The sequence below is a fragment of the Orycteropus afer genome, unplaced genomic scaffold (genome assembly GCF_000298275.1).
Source record: "Orycteropus afer afer isolate SDZICR_OR568_19922 unplaced genomic scaffold, OryAfe1.0 scaffold00250, whole genome shotgun sequence".
Taxonomy (NCBI): Eukaryota; Metazoa; Chordata; class Mammalia; order Tubulidentata; family Orycteropodidae; genus Orycteropus; species Orycteropus afer.
The window spans coordinates 5,076,416-5,099,913 of NW_006921837.1; the positions used below are offsets into that span (position 1 = coordinate 5,076,416).

Below are 23,498 nucleotides of genomic sequence, written 5' to 3' on the forward strand. Positions count from 1 at the left end.
TCAGTTCTGACTCATAGCAACCCTATGAATAACACTAATAATAACCCTATGAAAGAAACAGTGCATGGTCCTGCATCATCCTCGTAATCATTCCTATGTTTAAGCCTGCTGTTGGAGCCATTGTGTTAGTCCATCTCATTGAGAATCTTCTTTTAGTCTGGCCTTGTACTTTACCAAGCATGATGTCCTTTTCCATGGACTGGTCCCTCCTGATAACATGTCTGAAGTTGTTGTTGTTATGTGCCGCTGAATTGCACCCGACTCATAGAGACCCCTCTTTGGGTTTCCGAGGCAGTATCACTACGGAAGTAGATTACTGCATCTTCCTTCCAAGGAGTGGCTGGTGGATTTGAACTGCCAGCCTTCTGGTTAGCAGTCAAGTAAGACAAATTCTCACTGTGTTTGCTTCTGAGGAGCATTCTGGTTGTACTTCTAAGATGGATTTAGTCCTCCTTTTGGCAGTCCATGGTGCATTCAGTATTTTTCACCAACACCATCAATTCTTCATCAGTCTTCGTTATCCTTTGTTGACCTTTTGCATGGATATACAAAAACTCCCCAGACCAAAATTCACTGCTGTCGAGTCGATTTTGATTCATAGTGACCCTTCCTTGGGTTTCTGATGTGGTGTCACTATGGAAGTAGATTGCCCAACCTTCCTTCCGAGGAGTGGCTGGTGGGTTTGAACCACCAGGCTTCTGGTTAGCAGTAAAATGCCTTAGGCACTATGCCACCAGAGCTCATGGATATGAGGTGATTGAAAATACCATGACTTGGGTCACACACCCCTTAGTCCTCAAAGTAGTATCATGATTATAATAGCTTTTCTGAGTTCTGTGAGTCTTTCTAGTGAATCACTAAATGTGAGAATGATCCCCCAACTCTGGATGAGAAAAACTTTATTTCAGAAGAATGCTTAGCACATGCAAAGAGTTATTCCTTTTTCTTTTTTTTTTAATACAATTTGATATTAAATTTTATCAAAAACGTTTTGTCACTCACAGAAATATTTACTTGATTTCTTTATGTGACAAAATCTATTAGTGGATTTTCTAATGTTGATATTTTAATTCCTGAAATTAATCCTGCTTAGTTGTACTGTGTTTTTTTAATATAGTCTTATCTTTGATTTATTAATATTTTATTTATGATTTTATAATGAATGATTGGTATTTTTTTATCATTATCATGTGTGTTCAAGTCCTTTAATTGCTATAATTTAAATATATTTAATAGGAAAACTTTCTAAAATGTACTTCCTGTTGCCTTAAATAGCGTTGTCCATAACTTCACGTTTTCTTGACTTATTCCTCCATTTTGAACATTGTGGTGTGCCATAAGCCCTTAAAGGAGCTCTGATGATGTAGTGGTTAAGGCATTTGGCTGCTGACCAAACAAGAGGTTGGTATATGAACCCACCAGGCATTTTGCAGAAGAAGATGAGGTAGTCTGCTTCTGTAAAGATTTGTAGCCTTGGAAACCTATTGGGGTGGCTATGAGTTGGAATCAGTTTGATGGCAATGAGTTAGGTTTTGGTTTTTAGGCTGTTTGGTATGAACAAATTACTTTGCATTATATTCTCCCCAATCTACGTTCCCCACCACTCGTCTGTCAGTTTGTTGTACCGTGGTGGCTTGTGTGTTGCTGTGATGCTGCAGGCTATGCCACTGGTATTTCAAATACTAGCAGGGTCATTTATGGTGGACAGGTTTAAATGGAGCTTTCAGAATGTGAAAAGGACTTGGGGGCATCATTTTCTGACCTCCTCTAATTTCACAAGAGGAAGACAGAATCATCATCAACAGTGCAAGGTTTATTCCTATGAGGCCAGACATGCCACCTTTTACCAAGTCTGAAATCAACCATCCCTCCCATAGCACTTACTACTTCTCTGCTGGGTTTGATAATTCATTGTGATGACCACACAGAAGTCACAGACAATACTCATGATTATGGGTTTTATTAGGGAAATAGCAGTCTATAATTCAGGTTCAGGAATGTGCTAAGGATACAGTTCTTCGATCAAGACAGTCTCCCCTCTGCTGTGCCCTCAGACACGCCTCTTTGGCTCTCAGTGCCTTGGCCTGGCCTCTGCCCTGCTTGGGCAAATGTTACAAAGCTCTTTTAGCTCTGCCAATAGGTACACCCCACTCTGCCAGCAAGCCTCCTCTCCAAGGGCACTCAGCTTTCTCTCTCTGTTGGCCAGGTAAGCCTGCCACTCTGTCTTGTGCCTTTTGGTTTTGCTGCCACCGTCTCTCTGCCAAGGAAGTCTGGCACAGGGATCTCAGGTCCAAGGACATGCTCTACTTCACCTCCAGCTCTTTTCTCTTGATGGCAGTGAGATCCTCCCTCTGCCTCTAGCAGGGCTCATTTTAAGCCTGGCAGAATGACAGAACTAACCAATCCCAACATCAGAGTTCTACACACTTTATTTGCATGGTCCTACCCAGCAATCTAGGGGAGCTCTGGTAGCATAGTGGCTAAGACACTTGCCTGCTAACCAGATGGCTGGTGGTTCAAACCCACCAGCCACTCCTCGGAAGGAAGGTTGGGCAATCCTACTTCTGTAGTGATGCTGCCTCGGAAACCCAAGGAGGGGTCGCTGTGAGTCGGGTTTGACTCGACAGCACATAACAACAACAACAACAACAACAACAACAACAACAACAACCCAGTAATCTGGTGGAAGTTACAAAGACTTTGGGTAGAAAAGCCATACCAGGTAATTTACTGCAGCACATAGACTAAGATAGACTTGGAGGAAGGAAGGGGCCATCTACTTCTCAAAGAATTGGCCAGGGAAAACCTTATGAATTGCAGCGAAACAATGTCTAATACATTACTGAAAAACTTTATGAGTAGCCCTGAATGTTGTCTGATATAATGCTGGAAGATGAACCCCTCATGTGGGAAGGCACTCAAAGTATGACTGGGGAAGACCTGCCTCCACAAAGTAGAGACAACCTTAATGACATGGATGGAGTAAAGCTTTCAGGACTTCGATTTCCTGATGTGGCACAACTCAAAATGGGAAGAAACAGCTGCAAACATCCATTAATAAATGGAACATGGAATGAATGAAGTGTGAATGTAGGAAAATTGCAAGTTGTCAAACATGAAATGGAATGCATAAAGATCACTATCCTAGGCATTAGTGAGCTGAAATGGACTAGTTTTGGCCATTGTGAATCAACCATATTATCTACAATCCCAGGAATGACAAGTTGAAGAGGAATGGCTTTGATTCATCATCACAAAGAATGTTTCAAGATCTGTCCTGAAGTACAGTGCTGTCAGTGATAGGATAATATCCATATACCTATAAGGAAGATCAGTTAATATTACTACTATTCATATTTATGCACCAACTACCAAAGCCAAAGATGAGGAAAGTGAAGATTTTCACCAACTTCTGTAGTCTGAAATTGACTGAATATGCAATCAAGATGTGTTGATTACTACTGGTGGTTGGAATGCAAAAGTTGGAAATAAGAATCACCAGTACAAAGAAAAAGAAAAAAAAAATAGCACTCTGTAATTAAAGGTAAAGACTAATAAAAAAAAAAATCACCAATAGTTGGAAAATAATGCCTTGATAATAGACATGACACCAGAGATTACATGATAGAATTTTGCAAGACCAATGACTTACGTGTTGCAAATACCTTTTTTCAACCACATAAATGGTGGCTACATATATGAACTTTGTCCGATGCAGTGCACAGGAATCAGATTGACTACATCTGTGGAAAGAGGCAATGAAAAAAGCTCAGTATCTTCAGCCAGAACAAGGAGCTGACTGTGGAACAGACCATCAACTGCTCATATGCTAGTTCAAGTTGAAGCTGAAGACAATTAAAATAAGTCCACAAGCACTAAAATATGACCTTGATTATATCCCTCCTGAATTTAGAAACTATCTAAAGAATAGGTTTGACACATTGAACCCCAATGACTGAAAACCAGATTCATTGTGAGATGACATCAAGAATATCCTCCATGAGGAAAGGAAAAGGTCATTAAAAAGACAGGAAAGGAAGAAAAGACCAAAATGGACATCAGAAGAGACTTTGAAACTTGCCCTGGAACAGAGAGCAGCTAAAGCAAATGGAAGTAATGACAAGATAAAAGAGCTGAACAGAAGATTTCAAAGAGCAGCTCAAGCAGGCAAAGTCAGTTATTATAATGGAATGTGCAAAGACCTGGAGTTAGAAAACCAAAATGCTCAGCCTTTCTCAAGCTGAAGGAACTGAAGAACAAATTGAAGCCTCGAATTTCAATACTAAAAGATTCTACAGGCAAAATATTGAATGATGCAGGAAACATCAAAAGAAGATAGAAGGAATACTATACCAAAAAGAATTGGTTGATGTTCATCCATTTCAGGAGGTAGCATATGATCAAGAACTGATGGTACTGAATGGAGAAGTCAGAGCTGCACTGAAGGAATTGATGGAAAACTAGGTGCTAGAAATTGATGGAATAGCCCCTGAGATGTTTTAAAAAAAACGGTTGTCTCACTGGAGGCATTCAATGCCAAGAAATTTGAAAGACAGCTACCTGGCCAGTTGGCTGGAAGAGATCCATATTTGTACTCATACCAAAGAAAAGTGATCCCACAGAATGTGGAAATTATCAAATGATGCCATTAATATCACATGTAAATAAAATTTCCTGAAGATAATTCAAAAACAGTTGCAGCAGTATATTGACAAGGAACTTCTAGAAATACAAGCTGGATTCAGAAGAGGATGTGGAACAAAGGATATCATTACTAATGTTAAATGGATCTTGTTTGAAACCAAAGAATACTAGAAAAATGTTTACTTGTGTTTTATTGACTATGCAAAAGCATCTGACTGTGTGAATCATAACAAATTATGAATAATATTATGAAGAATAGGAATTCCAGAATACTTAATTGTGCTCATGAGGAACCTGTTTATAGACCAGGAGGCTGTCATTTAAACAGAACAAGGGGATACTGCATGGTTTAAAATCAGGAAGGGAGTGTGCCAGGGCTGTATCCTTTCACCATACTTATTCAGTCTCTATGGTGAGCATATATAACTGGACTATATGAAGAAGAATGAAGCATCAGGATTGGAGGAAGTCTCATTAACAACCTGAGATATGCAGATGACACAACCTTGCTTGCTGAGTGAACATGACTGGAAGCACTTACTGATGAAGATTAAAGACTACAGTCTGCAGTATGGTTTACCCCTCAACATTTAGAAAATGAAAATCCTCACAACTGGACCAATAAGCAGCATCCCAATAAATGGAGAAAAGATTGAGGTTGCCAAAGATTTCATATTACTTGGTTCCATGGTCAACACCTGTGGAAGCAGCAGTCAAGAAATCAGACAACGTATTGCGCTGGATATAACTGCTGCAAAAGACCTCTTCACAATGCTGTAAGGGAAAGCTGTCTCTTTGAAAATTAAGGTGTGCCTAACCCAATCCATGATGTCACTGCATATGCATGTGAAAGCTGGACAGTGAATAAGGAAAACTGAAGCGGATTTGATGCTTTTGAGTTGTGTTGTTGGCAAAAAATACGGAAAGTACTATGGACACCAGAAGAACAAACAAATCTGTCCTGGAAGAAGTGCATCCAGAATGCTCCCAGGAAGTGAAAACGGCCAGACTTCATCTTCACCTACTTTGGTCATGTTGTCAGAAGGGACCATTCCCTGGAGAAGGATATCATGTTTGGTAAAGTGGAGGGTCAGCAAAAGGGAAAGGCTCTCTAAGGAGATGGATTGACACAGTGGTTGTAAAGATGGGCTCAGGTATAGCAAGGATTGTGAGGCTGGTGCAGGACCAGGCAGTGTTTTGTTCTGTTGTATATAGGGTCACTATGAGTCGGAGCTGACTGAGGGCACCTAACAACAACAACAACAATAGTCTGCATACCACCTAGAGTTCTTGGATTTGTTTTCTTCTTCTTTTTGTCTTTCTAATCGCTCTTAAAATTCTCAGTTTGCCTTCCTGAAATAATCCTTCTCTCTTATTTGGCCCCTTTTTAATGAAGCTTGTTACATAATGATTTCCAAACTGAAAATAAGAGTAGGTTTTGAGTAGGAGCCTGGGGCTTTGTTCTCTCCATGAAAAGCATCTGTTTCATGTCACCTCTCTTTGAACACCTATTTTGGATTCGTAGAGGTACTTTCTTCCTTTTCAGTTGTTGGCTGTTCCAGCGAGTTAAATAGTAAAATTGGTTGATTGCCTACTTTGCTCATTCATACGCCCAGTCATTCATTTTTTTTTTTTTTTTTAAATAGTAGTATACTAGGAGCTCTGGTAGCGTAGTGCCTAAGGCACTAGACTGCTAACCAGGAGGCTGGTGGTTCAAACCCACCAGCCACTCCTCGGAAGGAAGATGGGGCAATCTACTTCCATAGTGATACTGCCTCGGAAACCCAAGAAGGGGTCGCTGTGAGTTGGGTCTGACTCAATGGCATATAACAACAGCAACATACTAAATAACTAAACCTAAATAGATGAGTTATAGTGTATAAATCAGCTGTTGTCTAGTAAACAGCATGAGAAAGCAGTCATAATTTGGTTGTGGTAACTTTCAATAAATATATTTTGAGTTTTATTTTCTGTACATAATTTTAATTTCAGATTTTAAGGTATTTAGTGAGAATCCTGCACAGAAAAGATTTAATAGGTCTGTGACTGCTCTCCTTAGGAAGGCCTGTCTGCAAAGTTGACCATCGACTGGCATCTGGGAACTTGGCTTCAGAGTGTTCTCAGTCCACAGTTCACTGAAAAGACTCATTCACTGTGCCTAGACTGTTTGTGCAAACTCTATGGTTATTTTGAACACCTGCTTTCCTTCGGAGAGTCTGGAATTTTGGTACGTTAGATAGAAGATTGCCTACATGACCACCCCCTGTGGAAACCTTTATCACTGAGTCTAATGGGCTTTTCTAGGTAGAAACATATTGCTGCATTTGTAGAACTGAGGGAATAGTGCATTCTTTCTGTAAAGATGTCATGGCGGTGGCATCTAACCTCCTCTAACTACAGGGAACATCATCTACGTTAATGGCCAAAGGCAGATTCCTGTGAGGCAGAGGTCAGATATGTCTCCACCCTCCAACCTTTTTACCAGTTCTGATAGGAACTTTCCCTCCCACAGCATACTCTCAGTTATGGGGTTTATTAGCGAAGTAACAGGTGACAGATAGTAAGTAATACTCTGGGAACAGTTCTTGATCAAGATAGCCTTTTCTCAGCCATGCCTACAGGCTCTCAGGCCATTGGCCCCTTGGGCCCTTGGCCCCTTGGCCTGGCCTCTACCCTGTTCAGGCAAGTGTTGCCAAGCTCTTTTTGCTCTGCCAGTAGGTGCTCAGAGACACCCCGCTCTACCAGCGAGCCTCTTGTCTGAGGGCACTCAGGTTTCTTGCTGATGGGCTTTGGCCCACTGTGCAATGCTCTGCTGATCTACTGGTTCTGCTGCTGCCACATCTCTGATACTGCTTCTTGCGATCTCTCACCATCTCCAGTGTTACAGCTCTCTGTGTTTCCTGGGCTGGGGGGATTCTCAGTGCAGGGAGCCCAGGTCCAAAAGATGTATTCTGCTCCCATGTTGACTTCTTGTGGTCATGAGGTCCCCCTTTCTGCTTCTGAGATGGCTCATTTTAAGCCTACCTGGATGGCAAAACTTGATTAATCCCCTCATTAGGGTTCTATATACCTTATTTGTGTGGTTTCATCCCCATAAGGTTGCCATACTGCCGCATCTGGCAAAACTGCACAGGTCACGAAATAAAGTGTCACTAAAGGATTAATGTTTTTTTTTAAAAGGAAAGGGGGCCAGGCAGATGCCCTGCATATTCTACGAGAGTGACCCCTGATGCATCCGTCCTGCTTTATTTATACATAAGCATACGATTACATCATTATTCTTGATATTTCTTTAGAACAATCAAGTATTCAATCAAATATTCTTCTACAGTAAAATAATATATTTCCTTATAACAATCAGCTATTAATTAAACGTTAAAGTTTTACTCTTTCCCATACCCAAAAGCATTTTCCCATGTCCAAATGTATTGGATAATTAATTAGGTTAATATCTCTTGCAGGATTAGCAAATAATCACTAAGCTAGATCATTCTAAAATATAGTATCATTGTTAAGGTACATGATTCTAAACAATGGTTTCTAAGGTATAGTATTCTTAGGGCAAAACATTATCCCAGGGAAACAGGTTAGCAATCATTCTGCTGGGACAATGTTCTGCCCCAGGAACACAAAGCTGGAGCCAAGCAAGCATTCAACCGTAAGAGAGGCCTTGCCATCTCTTAACTGTAGTTAGAACATGTGCCTTGCAATCATGTTCTTTTGGGGGTCTTTTTCTTGGTCTCCAACACCATACACCTTATTTGTGTTATTAGCAAGCTGTCCACCCCCTTTAATGGACTGCAAACAACTCATATGCATAGTCCCACCCAGTCATTTGGTGGGAGTTACAAAGACTATGGCTATAAGGACCATATTAAGTAGTGCACTGCATCACAATGTGTTAACTCCTCTTGAGAGGGAAGAGAGAATTGGGAAAACTGCACATGGATTCTTGCAGGCTCCGTCTGTCTTTTTTCCCTTATGATCCAGCTATATATGCTTACTGTGTTACTGGAATAACACTTTGCCATGAGTACAACAATATGCTGAGTCTTGAGCCCTTCTAATAAATCTCTGAATGTAGGGGTGGTTTCAGGGACCTGTGACACAAATGCCTAGCCTTTATTGATCTTTTACTATGTGCCTAGCTTAGTTCTAATTGTTTTACATGGATTATCTCATTGAATCCTCTTATCAACAGTACCCTCTGAGGCAGGTCAGTACCATCATCACCTCTTTGACAAGGGAAGTTGTTTGAGGCTTAGTGAGATTAAGTGTAGGTCCTATAGCTCACAAGTTTATTTCATAATCTGTCTTCTTTTTTTCCCCCTTCCCCATCTTCATATGTTTACACCTCAGGTTATATTGTTTCTGCTGTTCAGAGGAGAGTTTAAGTGAGTATTCCTTTAACTCCCTTTATCATTTCAGATATGAGCACATCCTCATGGAGCCTGACCCAGTACCAGCTTATGCCTTGAAGCTGCTGGTTGCCATGACTGAACACAACCCAGCTTTTACCAGGTATTATTACTTCAGATTTCCTGGTCTTGTTTCTTATCAATAAAATGGATTTTATGTGGTCTGAAAACGTTAAAGATAATGAGATTGTGATTTTCCATATTTCATGATTTGTAATATCCATGTCTTATACTGTTTTGACTTATTCTCATATTTTTGCCCTTTAGTGGATTTTGAAAAACAATGTGCAGTGCCTCATGCTTTAAATGATGAATTATTTAAAGAGAAATACTAACACATATACTTAAAGAAAATGTCAAACTGTGTCTCTTATTGTACTGAACAGTTGTTTATTTCAATCTCTAGAATTTATAGGCTATTACTTCTTGCTACTATTTCATTTAGTTGACGTAGCATTATTAAGTAGTATAGAACTTTGGCCTTTATTGAAGAAAGTACAGAAGTAATACCAATTTTTTTAGAACTAGTTGCTAGGATAGTAGCTACTGCTTTCAGTATTGCAAAGAAGAGTTTGTTTGAAAGAGCACTCAGTTTACAGAAGAGGAAGAATGCTAGTTCTTCCTTCTTTTCAAACAAGAACACTAGTTTTAATTGAGCAGGTGACGTATGAGGACCTTTTGGGGTTGGGAGGTATACCTGCAAAGTTGCCAGTAGATCTTTTCTTTTTTTAATAATTTAATTTTTTTTGTGTGCCAAAATATATATAACAAGACATTTGCTATTTCAATCCATTAGGTGTACACTTCAGTGACATTAATTACGTTAACTTGTTATACAACCAAGGAGCTCTGGTTGTATAACCAGAGTACCTAAAGCATCTGACTGCTAATCAGAAGGTTGGTGGTTCAAATCCACCAGCCACTCCACAGAAGCAAGACTGGGCAATCTACTTCCATAAAGATTTACCAGCTCGGAAATCCAGTGGGGGTTGCTATAAGTTGGAATCAATTGGATGGCAGTGAGTTTGTTTTTTTTTTTGGTTTGTTATACAACCATCACCACTATCCTTTTCCAAATGTTTTCATCACACTTAACAGAAACTCCATGGCCTTTAAACAATAATTTCTTGTTTTTCCCTCCCACCACCTCTGGTAACTACCAATAAACTTTTGTTCCTATGCATTTGCCTGTACTAGATATTTTGTATGAGTGGGGTCATATGATATTTGTCATTTTGCAGCTAATTCATTTCAACTTAGTATAATATTTTCAAGGTTCATCTGTGTCACAGCTTATATCCGAACTTAATTTCTCTTTATGAACTTGTTTTGGCTGTCTAATGTCACTCTGACAGAAATACCATAGGTGGAATGGCTTGAACAAACAGGAGTTTATTCTCTTACAGTTTTGGAGGCTAAAGTCCCAGTTCAAAGTGCCAGGCTCTAGAGGCTGGGTGAAAGCCCCTGGACCTTGGGCTTCAGTTCTGTCTCTTGCTCCTGGCCTTCTGAAGCTGGAGGCTTTCTTCACTCACGCAGCTGCTGGCAGCTGAGGCTGACAAACCCAAGATCAACAAGTACAAAAGCACAGTCCCAATATTATCAAACCACACAGCAGATCACTAATTCAAGTCCAGAAAAAGTCCCAAGATCAGTCGAGCATCATGGCAGGCTGCTGAATGAGGACTTAGCTACTTGCAGGGTCCAGGTGTGCCAGAAAGCTACAGACCATGCCCAAAGCTTCTCCTTATATTCGGGAAACAGATCACATCCCTAAAGCAGCTACTCAGCTGCTTGTGGTAGATCCCACCATGGAGTTGATTGCCAGTCTCATCATGGGAAATAACTACCACCAGCTGCCCAGTCACTCAAAACCAGGCCCAGCCAAGTTGACACATAACCTTAACTACCATAGAACTGAATAAAATTCCATTGTGTGAATGTATACCATATAATGCTTATCCATTCATCTGCTGATGAACACTTGTTTTTTCCTATTTGTTTGCTGTTGTGAATGATGATACGGTGAACATTGATATACAAGAATCTCTCTGAGTACCTGCTTTCAATTCTTTTGGATATATACCTAGGAGTGAATTGCTGAGCCATATGGCATTTCTATTTTTATCTTCTCGAGTAACTGCCACACTGTTTTTCCACAGTGCTGCACCATTTTAAAATATCAACAGAGGATGAGGGTTCTAATTTCTTAGCATCTTCACCAACACCATTTTTCTGATAATAGCCATCTTACTGGATGATGAAATAGGATGCTTTATTGTGGTTTCTATTTACATTTCCATACTGACTGTTGATATTGAGCTTATTTTAATGTGGATATTAGCTATTGGTATTTCTTCTTTAGTGAAATATCTATGTAAGTCCTTTGCCCATTTTTTTCATTGGATTGTTTACCTTTTTGTTGTTTAGTTGTAGGAGTTCTTTGTGTATTCTAGATATTAAATCTTTACGATATAAACAATTCTCCCATTCTGTATGTTACCTCCTCACTTTGATACACAAAACTTTTTAATTTGATAAAGTCCAATTTATCTTTTGTCTTTTGTTGCTCATGCATTTGGTGTTGTATCTAGCAATATGCTGTTGAAAACTTGGTCTTTAAAGGTTTACCCTTTGTTTTCTTCCAAGAGTTTTATAATTTTCATTCATACATTAAGGTCATTGATCAATTTGGAGTTAATTTTCATATATAGTGGGAGATATGGTTCCAGTTTTATTTTTTTGTGTATAGAAATCCAGTTCTCCTAGTACTATTTATTTAAAAGATTATTTTTTCCCCATTGAACAGATTTAGCATCCTTGTTGAAAAGCATTTGTCTATAATGATCTCCTTGTCTTATTTCCTTTCTTAATGGAAATGCTTTGCCTTTATCCTTTGACCATGATGTTAGCTGTAGGTCTTTATAAACATTCTTTATCATATTGAGAATTTTATAGACATACAACAGTGCTAGAGCCACCAGCCACTCCTCGGAATGAAGATTGGGCAATCTACTTCCATAGTGATACCACTGCGGAAACCCAAGGAGGGTTCACTATGAGTTGGGTCTGACTTGATGGCACATAACAACAGGTTTTTTTTTTTTTTTTTTTTTGAGACATACAACAGTACTAGACCATTTTGATTACTGTAGTTTTATGGTATATTTTAAAATCAAAAACTGTGAGTTGTCCAACTTTATTATTCTTTTTCAAGATTCCTTTGGCATTTTGGGATTCCTTGAAGCTCCATATAAATTTGAAGATTGGATTTTGCCTTTCTGCAACAAAAGCTGTTGCAATTTTGATAGGGATTGCATTGAATCTGTAGATCATTTTGGCTAGTATTACCATCTTAACAATATTACTTTTTCCAACCTGTGAATATGAAATGTCTTTTTTATATATTTAGGTTTTCTTTAATTTTTTTCAGCAACATATTACAATTTTAAGTATATAAATCCTTCATCTCTATGGTTCAGTTTATTCCAAGGCATTTTATTCTTTTGGATGTGATTATAAATGGAATTGTTTTATTAATTTTCTTTTCAGATTACTTATTATTGCTATATAGAAAATGAGCTGATTTTTGTATATTGACCTTGTATCCTGCCATTTTGCACAATTCATTCATTAGATCTAGTAGCTTTCATATGGGTTCTTTGAGATTTACTATATATAGGGTGATGCCATCTGTCAAAAGGGATAGTTTTACTTCTTCCTTCCTGATTGTGGATACCCTTTATTACTTTTTCTTGCCCAACTGCTTTGGCTAGGATTTCTATTACAGTATTGAATAGCACTGGTGAGAGCAGGTCTCTTTTTTTTTTGTTTCCTTTCTTAATGGAAATGCTTTGTCTTTACCCTTTTATAAATGTTCTTTATTATATTGAGAATTTTCCCTTCTGTTCCTAGGTTTTTGGATGTGTTTATTGTGAAAGGGTGTTGGGTTTTGTATGATGTATTCTTTGCATTGATTGAGATGGTTATTTGGCTCTTTTCCTTTAATTTCTTAATGTGGTGTTTTCCATTGATTAATTTTCTAATACTGACTTACTCTAGCATTCCTGGAAACCACTTGACTATCTGTCATACTGTAGTGGTTTGCATGTTGCTGTGAGGCTGGAGGCTATGCCACTGGTATTTGAATACCAGGAGGGGCACCCGTGGTTCGACAGGTTTCAGTGAAGATTCCAGACTAAGACAGACTGGGAAGAAGGATGGGGGCATTCACTTCTGAAAGAAATGGCTGCTGAAAGCCTTATGAATAGTGGTGAAACAGTGTCTGATATATTACTGGAAAATTTTGTGAATAGCCCTGAAACATTGTTTAATAAAGTGCTGAAAGTTGAGCTCCTCAGATCAGAAGGCACTCAAAATACAACTGGGGAAGAGCTGCCTCCTTAAAGGAGAATTGACCTTAATGATGTGGATGGAATAAAGCTTTTTGCTGATGGACCCCGACTGAAAATGGGAAGAAATAGCTGCAAACATCCATTAATAATTGGAACACAGAATGTATGAAGTATGGATGTAAGAAAATTGGAAGTTGTCAAAAATTAAATGCATTGGATAAAGATTGATATCATAGGCATTAGTGTGCTGAAATGGACTGGTTTTGGCCATTTTGAGTCAGACAGTCATATCATCTACTATGCCGGGTATGACAAATTGAAGAGAAATGGCATGGCATTTGTCATCACAAAGAATATTTCAAGACCTATCCTGAACTACAATGCTGTCCGTGATAGGATAATATCCATATGTTTATAAGGAAGACCAGTGAATACTACTGTTAATGCAAATTTACGTACCAACCACCAAAGCCAAAGATGAGGAAACTGAAGATTTTTGTCAACTTCTGCAGTCTGAAGTTGACCCAGCATGCAATCACGATGTGTTGAAAATTACTGATTATTGGAACGAGAAAGTTGGAAACAAAGAAGAATCGCTGTTGATTGGAAAATATGGCCTTGGTGATAGAAATTATGCCAGAGATTGCATGACCAACAACTTACTCATTGCAAATACATTTTTTCAACAACATAAATGGTGGCTATACACATGAACCTCACCAGATGGAGTACACAGGAATCAGATCAACTATATCTCTGGAAAGAGGTGATGGAGAAGCTCAGTATCTTCGGCTAAAACAAGGCCAGGAGCTGACTGTGGAACAGACCATCAATTGCTTATATGCAAGTTCAAATTGAAGCTAAAGACAATTAAAACAAGTCCACAAGCACCAAAATATGACCTTGATTATATCCCTCCTGCATTTAGAGGCCATCTGAAGAGTAGATTTGACACATTGAATACCAGTGACTGAAAACCAGAGGAGTTTTGGGATGACATCAAGAACATCATACTTGAAGAAACCAAAAGACAGAAAAGAAGGAAAAGACCAAAATGGATGTCAGAAGAGACTCTGAAACTTGCCATTGAGTGGAGAGTAGCTAAAGCAAATGGAAGAAAGACAAGAGCTGAACAGAGGATTTCAGAGTACCTCGAACAGACAAAGTTAATTATTTTAATGAAATGTGCAAAGACCTGAAGTTAGAAAACCAAAAGCGAAGAGCATGATCAGCATTTATCAAGCTGGAACACCTGAAGAACAATTTCAAGCCTCAAGTTGCAATATTGAAAGATTCTATGGGTAAAATACTGAGCGATGCGGGAAGTATCAAAGGAAGATGGAAGGAATACACAGAGTCACTATAGAAAAAAGAAGTGGTTGATTTTTAGCTATTTCAGGAGGTGGCATATGATCAAGAACCAATGGCATTGAGGGAAGCTGCATTGAAGGGACTGGCTCCAGGAATTGATGTGTAATAACCATTGAGATTTTCCAACAAATGGATGCTGGGCTGAAGGCACTTACTCATCTATGCCAAGGAATTTAGAAGACAGCTACCTGGCCAACTAGGAGAAATCCATATTTGTACCCATTCCAAAGAAAAGTGATCCAATCGGATATGAAAATTATCAAACAATATCAGTAATATCACACACAAGTAAAATTTTGCTGAAGATAATTAAAAAATGGTTGCAGCAGTGTATTGCCAGGAAACTTCCAGAAACACAAGCTAGATTCAGAAGAGGATGTGGAATGAGAGGATAACATTGCTGGTATCAGATGGATCTTGGCTGAAATAAAAGAATACCAGAAAGATGTTTACTTGTGTTTTATTGACTATGCAGAAGCATTTAACTGTGTGAATCATAAAAAATTCACATCATTGTGAAGAATGAGAATTGTAGAACACTTAATTGTGCTCATGAGGAACCTGTACATAGTCCAGGAGGCTGTCATTTGAACAGAACAAACAAATACTGCATGGTTTAAAATCAGGAAGGGTGTGAATCAGGGTTGTATCTTTTCATCATCCTTATTCAAAATCTGTATGCTGAGCAAATGATAAGAGATACTGGACTATATGAAGAAGAACACATAATCAGGATTGGAGGAAGACTCATTAACAACCTGCAATATGCAGATGATACAACCTTGCTTGCTAAAAGTGAAGTTGACTTGAAGCACTTACTGATAAAGATCAAAGATTACAGTCTTCTGTATGGATTACATGTCAACATTTAAAAAACCCCACAATTCTCACAACTAGGCCAATAAGCAGTATCACAATAAATTGAGAAAGCATTGAAATTGTCAAAGGTTTTATATTACTTGGATTCACAATCACCATCATTCAAAGCAAGAAAGAAGCATGATTTAAGTCAAGAAATCAGATGTTGTATTACAGTGGGTGAATCTGCAGCAAAAGGACCTCTTTAAAGTGCTAAAGAGTAAAGATGTCTGTCTCTTTGAAGACTAAGATATGCTTAACCTAAGCCATGGTATTTTCAGTTGCCTCATGTGCACGTGAAAGCTGGACAGTGAATAAAGAACACCGAAGAAGAGTTGGTGCTTTTGAGTTGTGGTGTTGGTGAAGAATAGTGAAAGTACCATGGACTGCTAGAAGAACAAACAAATCTGTCCTGGACGAAGTGCAGCCAGGATGCTCCTTGGAAGTGAGCCAGACTTTGATCAACTTTTATCATGTTGTCAGAAGGAACCGTTCCCTGGAGGAAGGGTATCATGCTTAGTAAAGTGGAGGGTCAGCGAAAAAGGGGAAGGCCCTCAACAAGATGGATTGACACAGTGGCTGCAACAATGGAGTGAAATATAGCAAGAATTGTGAACATGGCGCATGACTGGGCAGTATTTCATTCTGTTGTATGTAGAATCACTGTGAGTAGAAGCTGACTCAATGTATCTAACGAGAACAGCAACAACAGTATTCCTAGAGTAAGTCCTATTTGATCATGGTGTATAATCCTTTTAAAAAGGTGTTGGATTCTGTATTTTGTTGAGGAGTTTTGAATCAACATTCACAAAAGATACTAGTCTGTAGTTTTCTTAATTTGATGTCTAAATCTGATACTGGTATCAGGTTGATAGAGTAAGTAAGGAAGTGTTTTCTCTTATTTTTTTGGAAAGACTTGAAGAAGGATTGTTGTCTCTTTATAAATATGTGGTAGAATTCTCCAGTGATACATTATGGTGCAGGACTCTGTTTTTGGTGTTGCAGATTTTTGATTACTGATCCAGTTTCTTAAATTGTTATGACTCTGTTGAGATTTTCTGTTTGTTCTTGAGCCAATGTAGCTAGTTTATTTGTTTCTAGGAATTGGTTTCATTTCATCAGATTTATCTAATGTGGTCATGTACAGTTGTTGATATTACTCACTTTTGAATCTTTTTATTTTTGTAGCATCAGTTGTAATGTCCTCACTTTGATTTCAGATTTCAGATATTTCCACATTCATTTTCTGTGTTAGTCTAGCTAAAGCTTTGTGTATTTTATTTTTTGAAAACCAACTTCTGTTTTTATTGATTCTATTATTGTTTTTCTACTCTCTAATTTCTTTCCTTTTTTAAGTTTTTATTGTGATTTGGGTGAAAGTTTACAGAGGAAATTAACTTTCCATACAGCAGTTCATACACATTTTGTCTGATAACATTGACTGCAACTCCCCAGAATGTAACAGATATCTCCCCACTTCCTCCCCATAGTTACCTCTTCCCTGTGCCCTTCCCTCCCATATGCTCCTGCCCCCTGAGCTGTCTCTTTGTGCAAACACTGCCCTTCTGTTCTCCCATGACTGATCTCTCCAAGGGGTGTATCTCCCTGATATAAATGTTCACCCCATATGCCTGTCTGTTGTTTGGCTGGAAGCCACAGGAGTGAGTTCAATTCCAGACCTGAAGTGGGGCTAGGGGCCATAGTCTTCAGTGTTTTCACCAGGCTCTATCAGATCAGCAAATGTGCTGGTCTTTTTTTTTTAAATGATTTTGAGTTTTGTTCCTCATTATTCTCCCACTCTATCTGGAATCTCCTGCACTGATCCCCCTCTTAGTGGTTGACTGTGGTAGCTGGGCACCATCTAGTTCTTCTGGTCTCATGGTCATATAGGCTAAGGATCACATGGTCTACCAGTCCCTTGGAACTAATTGTTTCCATGCATCTTTGGTTTTCTTTTTTCTTTGTTCTGGATGAGGAGAGACCCATCGTTGCATCTAGATGGCTGCTTGCAAATGTTTCAGGTCCCAGTCACTGCTCGCCGAAGTAGGATGTAGAATGATGTTTTTGTGTAGTATGTTATGCCAGTTGAGCTTGATGTCCCCTGCAACCATGGTCCCGAGCCCACCCCACAGGTCCAATTACTTGCTCCCTCTGGGTAGCTGGTTGTAGCCAAGAAACTACCACAACCTTGCCCCTTGTCCGCTCTACTATACACCTGGACATTCTTACAGTGCATACAAATATGCATGTAGAAACATTGTCTACTAACCCCTTCCTGGACATACCTTATCGTTCAGCTTGTCCACCTATCTGTCCACCTTATTACTTCTTTGATGTTTATTATTTTCTTCCTTCTGCTAGCTTTGGGCTTAGTTTGCTCTTTGTTTTCTAGTTTCTCAAGTTGTTAAGTTAGGTTATTGATTTGAGATTATTCTTTTTCATGTAGATGTTTATCATTATATGTTTTTCTCTGAGGACTGCCTTGGCTACATCACATACATTTTGGTATGTTGTGCTTTCCTTTTCATTAGATTCCATGCATTTTCTGATATCTCTTTTAATTTATTTTTTGACTCATTGACTGTTTAATAGTGTTTTATTTAATTCCACATATTTGTGTATTTTCCAATTTCCTTCTGTTACTAATTTCTTGTTTTATTCCATTGTCGTTGGAGAAGATACTTTGTATGATTTCATCATTTAAAATGTATTGCAGCATGCCTTGTGACCTAATATATGGTCTATCCATATCCAGTGCACTGGAGAAGAATGTGTATTGTTCTGTTGTTGGATGGAGTATTCTATATATGTCTGTTAGGTCTAGTTTTAATTATTGTTCAAATCCTGTATTTCCTTATTGATCTTTTTCTAGCTGTTTTGTCTGTTACTGAAAATAGTGTATTGAACTCTCCAGCTATTATAAAATAGTCTATTTTTCTCTTTAATTCTGTCAGTGTTTGCTTCATTTATCTTGGAATGCTGATGTTAGGGGCATATAGATTTATTATTATTTTTTTATATCTTCTTGGTCATTTGGGCTTTTATCATATGATGCCTTTATTTGCATCTTATTACAGGTTTTGACTTAAAGTTTGTCTGTTTTCAATAGAGCCACCAGCTCTCTTTTGGTTACTATTTGCATGGAATACTTTTTCCATTCTTTGACTTTGAACTTAATAAGTTTTTTTTTTTTTTTTGGTCTAAGATGTAGCTCTTATAGAGAGCTTATAAATGGCTTATTTTTTTTTTTTTTGGTTCATTCTGACATTCTCTGCCTTTAATTAGAGAGTTTAATCCATTTGTATTTAATCCATTTGTATTTAAGCTAATTACTGGTAAGGAAGGACTTCTGCTATTTTGCTGTTTGTTTTTAGTTTCTTATGCCTGCTGTGTCCCTCATTTCTTCTAATACTGCTATCATTTGTAATGACTTTTTTTGGGGGGAGGAACCTTTTTGATTTACTTCTCTTTTTGCATGTATGTATACACATAGATAAAGGAGCTCTGGAGGTGCAGTGGTTAAAACATTCAGCTGCTAACAAAAATGCTTTGGTCAGTGGTTCAAAGCTACCACCTACTCATAGGAGAAATATTAGATAGCCTAATTCCATAAAGATTTACAGCCTTGGAAATCCTATGGGGGTCATTATAAGTTAGAATCGACTTGATGGTCATGGATTTTTTTTCTCCCTAGATAGATAATTTTTGATGGTTAGCCTTATAGTTACATTTAATATCCTTAATGTATAGCATCCCAATTTGAATAGATATCATCTTAACTTCAGTAACATACAGAAACTGTATTCCTATACAATTCTTCCCTTTCCACCTTTATGTAGTAGTTATCCTATCTTTCACCTATACAATCCTTAGATGGTGCATATCTTTAACATGCTTGACTGCTAACTGAAAGTTCACCAAGAAACGCTTTACAAAGACCTGGTGTTCTACTTCCGAAAAAATAAAAACAAACTCACTGCCATCAAGTCGATTGGACTCATAGTGATGCCTCCTTGGGTTTCCAAGGCAGCATCACTATGTAAGTAGATTGCCCAACCTTCCTTCCAAGGAATGGCTGGTAGATTTGATCCACCAGCCTTCTGGTTAGCAGTCAAATGTCTTAGGCACTAAGCCATCAGAGCTCCCATCTAAGTACTTAGGATCTAAGTAATCTTACTTAGGATTCATTTTATGTGGTAATTTGCTTCTGTCTTACTGGTTTTTTTTTTTTTTTTTATAGATAGTTTGATTATAAAGTGTCTTGGTGTGAATCTCAAGTGGATTTATCCCACTTAAGTCAGTTGAGCTTCTTGTATGTATATATTCATGTCCTATTTCAAATCTGGCATGTTCTCTACTATTATCTCTTCAAATATTCTTTCTGTCCCTTTCTCTTATTTTTCTGGTATTTCTCATGATGTTAGTTTGCTTGGTGTTTTTCCACAATTCTGTTAGCCTTTCCTCATTTTAATTTTTTTTTTTTACTGTGTACTCTTTATCCTCAATAATTTCAATTGCCTTATCTTCTCATTTGCTGATTCTTCCTCCTTCAGCAGCTCAAATCTGCTGCTGAATTCTTTCATTCAGTTTTTCATTTTAGTTAGTGATTCAGTATTTGTTTGGTGCCTTTTTATAGTGTCTGTCCTTTATTGGAGGAGCTCTGGTGGCACCATGGTTAAAGCATTCAGCTGCTAACAGAAAAGTCAGTGGTTTGAGCCCACTATCTGCTCTGCAGGAGAAAGATAAGGCAATATGCTTCTGTAAAGATTTACAGTCTTGGAAACCCTGAAGCAGTTCTATGCTGTTCTATAGAATCACTGTGAGTTGGAATCAACTCGGTGGCTGTGGGTTTTCGTTTATCCTATATTGATATTCTCCTTTTGTCCTTGTATTGCTTTCCTGATTTCCTTTTGCTTCTTGATTGTGTTTTCCTTTAGTTCTTTGAGCATTTTTAATACTGTTGTTTTAAAGTGTTCAACTCTGTCCATTATCTGTACTTCCATAGATACAGTGTCTCTCTTTCTGTCTTGTTCTTTTGAGTAGGCCATCATTTCCAGTTTCTTTGTAGATCTTTTTATCTTTCGTTGGAACTGGGACATTAGAATGCCATGTGTTAGCCTTCTCAATGTTCTCATATATATGATACTTTCAAATTGCTAATTCCTGCCAGAAATCCTTCAGCAGTCATAGTCTTCTTTCTTTGCTCACCATTTTCACCCTTTGTGCTGTGAGAGCTTTGATGCTAGCTGGATTGAGGTTTTCATCTTTCAACTAGCTACTAGACAGATCATAACAGTCTGCCTGGAAAGTCTGCCCTATTCCTGCAGAGCCAGAGATTAATGACCCCATGTGTGTCAGAGGAGAACTGTGGTCCACAGATTTTTTCAATTTTTATTGTGATTTGGGTGGAAGTTTACAGAGCAAATTCATTTATCGTACCACAGTAGTTGATACACGTTTTGTTTCATGACATTGACTTCAATTTCCCACAATGTAACTGCTCTCTTCCCACCTCCTCCCTGTAGTTACTGCTTCCCTATGTCATCCTTTCCTATGCATTCTTGCCCCTGAAATATCTCCCTGTGCAAATACTGCCTTTTTTGTTCTTCCATGATAAATCATTCTAAGGAGTATATCCACTTGATGTAAATGTTCACCCTATATGCCTGTCTTTTGTTTGGCTGAATGCCATGGGAGTAAGTTCAGTTCCAGACTTGAAAGGTAACTAGAGGCCATAGTCTCAGGGTTCTCACCAGGCTCTGTCAGACCAGTAAACCTGGTCTTTTTTTTTTTTTTTATGATTTTGAGTTTTGTTTCACATTGTTCTCCCACTCTATCCAGGATCTCCTGCACTAATCACTTTCTGAGTGGTTGACATTGGTAGCTGGGCACCATCTAGTTCTTATGGTCTCATGGTCATATAGGCTGAAGATCACATCTTCATTGACTTTTTCAGTTTAGTTAAAGAGTTAAGATTGTATATTTCTAGTTGCTTTTCTTAGTGCTTGTGTGTGAAGTTAGGAATCTTAAACCAGCTAATGCCACTGTCTTTCCAGAAATCTACCAGTTCGTCTTTAACAAAGAATTGTTAAATCACATTGTCCCAATCACCTTGATTTAATCTGATATGTTTAACCAAAGAAATTTCTGCTGAACAATGAGCATGTCATTATTGTTATATGCAAAGAAGAAAAACTGTAGGCAATATCAGTATTGGACAAAAGGTTGAACCAAAACAACCTTTCCTGTGGTTATGCCAGGGTATGTGGATATGTTGTGGCAATGTGACAGGGATGTTAAAATCTTACTGTTTGGGTCTTCCACAAGGCTGAGTTTATGACAGTTCTCAAGTGGGGTGCCTTCTGCTGTGGGCAGCTTTATTCATTTCAGAGGATCCTATAAAAATATTAAATTATATTCTGTATTTCATGTTACCATATATATAAAGTTTTTTTTTAATGTGAATTGAGTGAAGTTTACAGAACAAATTGGTTTTTCATTCATTTCTTTACACACTTTTTTGTTTCATGAAATTGAATACAGTCCCCACAATATAACAGCACTTCCTACTTCTGTGGTTACCATTTCCATTTTTCTTTCTTTTTCCTATCCCTTCCTACTGGGAGCTCTGGTAGCATAGTGCCTAAGGCACTGGACTGCTAACCAGAGGGCTGGTGGTTCAAACCTAACAGCAACTCCTTGGAAGGAAGATGGGACAATCTACTTCTATAGTGATACTGCCTCGGAAACCCAGGGAGGGGTCGCTATGAGTCGGGTCTGACTCGAGGGCACATGACAACAACAACAACATCCCTTCCTACTTTCTGGGCTTTATTTCTGGGCACATGCTGCTCTTTTGATCTCTTATGGTTGAAGGTTCTAAGGAATGTGTACCTCCCTGTTGTTAATGTTCATGCTGTAGGCCTATCTATTATTGGCCTGAAAGTTGAGCCATGGGGATAAGTTCAGTTCCAGGCTTGAAGGGTGACGAAGGGCCATGGTTCTGGGGGATACACCAGTCTCTATCAGACCAATATGCTTGGTCCTTTTTATGAGTTTGAGATTTGTTCCACATTTTTCTTCTACTCTTTCCAGGATTTCCTAGTGAATCCTCTTCAGAGTGGTTGACAGAGATAGCTGGGCACCATGTAATTCTTCTGGTCTCAGTCATGGAGGATGAGGTTCACCGGTCTGCTAGTCCCTTGGACTAGTTGTTTCCTTGAATCTTTGATTTTCTTCACTCTTCTTTAGTCTGAACAAGGAGAGACCAATTTTTGTACCTTAGATGGTCACTCATAAGTTTTTAACACTGCAATTGCTACTCACCAAAGTAGTATGTGGAACATGATCTTTGTGGACTATGTTATGCCACTTGACCCTGGTGTCCCCTAAGGTTATGGGTCTTAGCCCCCAGGCCCAGCAACTCATTCCTTCAAAGTGTTTTGTTATGGCTTAGAAGTTCTGATAACTTTGGGTTTCTCTACTATATAAGTGGATATTTTTACAACACATACAAATACATATGTAGAAGTATCATTTGCCAAACCTCTATGTGGTTGTATGTATACTCCTGTTCACCTACCGATATCTGATCATCTTGCCTGTCTACTGATGTATACACTTATAGCTTAATGTTTTTTATTACTGATAATGCAAGATTGTATATATAATACAGACTAATACTCTTTTTATTTTTGCCAGTTTTAAAGCAGATCTTTTTATTGTCTTTTAAAAAGTCTAAGCAGGGATCCTTCAAATTCATCCCTCTAACAGCACATTCTCTGTTCCTAAAGAAGAAATTTAAGTCTAAGGAATAAGTATGTGTTTCTTTCTTGGAATTTTAATGCAAGTACTA

At 38.4% G+C, this 23,498-nt stretch overlaps 1 protein-coding gene across 1 annotated transcript in view; it reads left to right on the top strand.

The window, feature by feature from the left end:
• The window catches only part of ULK4 (unc-51 like kinase 4), a gene marked incomplete at its 3' end in the record, with an annotated part of 718,552 nt that overhangs the window by 486,856 nt on the left and 208,198 nt on the right, over positions 1–23,498 (top strand). The window contains exon 29 of the mRNA XM_007949711.1: positions 9,073–9,165. Coding sequence (XP_007947902.1) covers positions 9,073–9,165 — 93 coding nt within the window. The remainder of the gene's footprint in view (positions 1–9,072; positions 9,166–23,498) is intronic.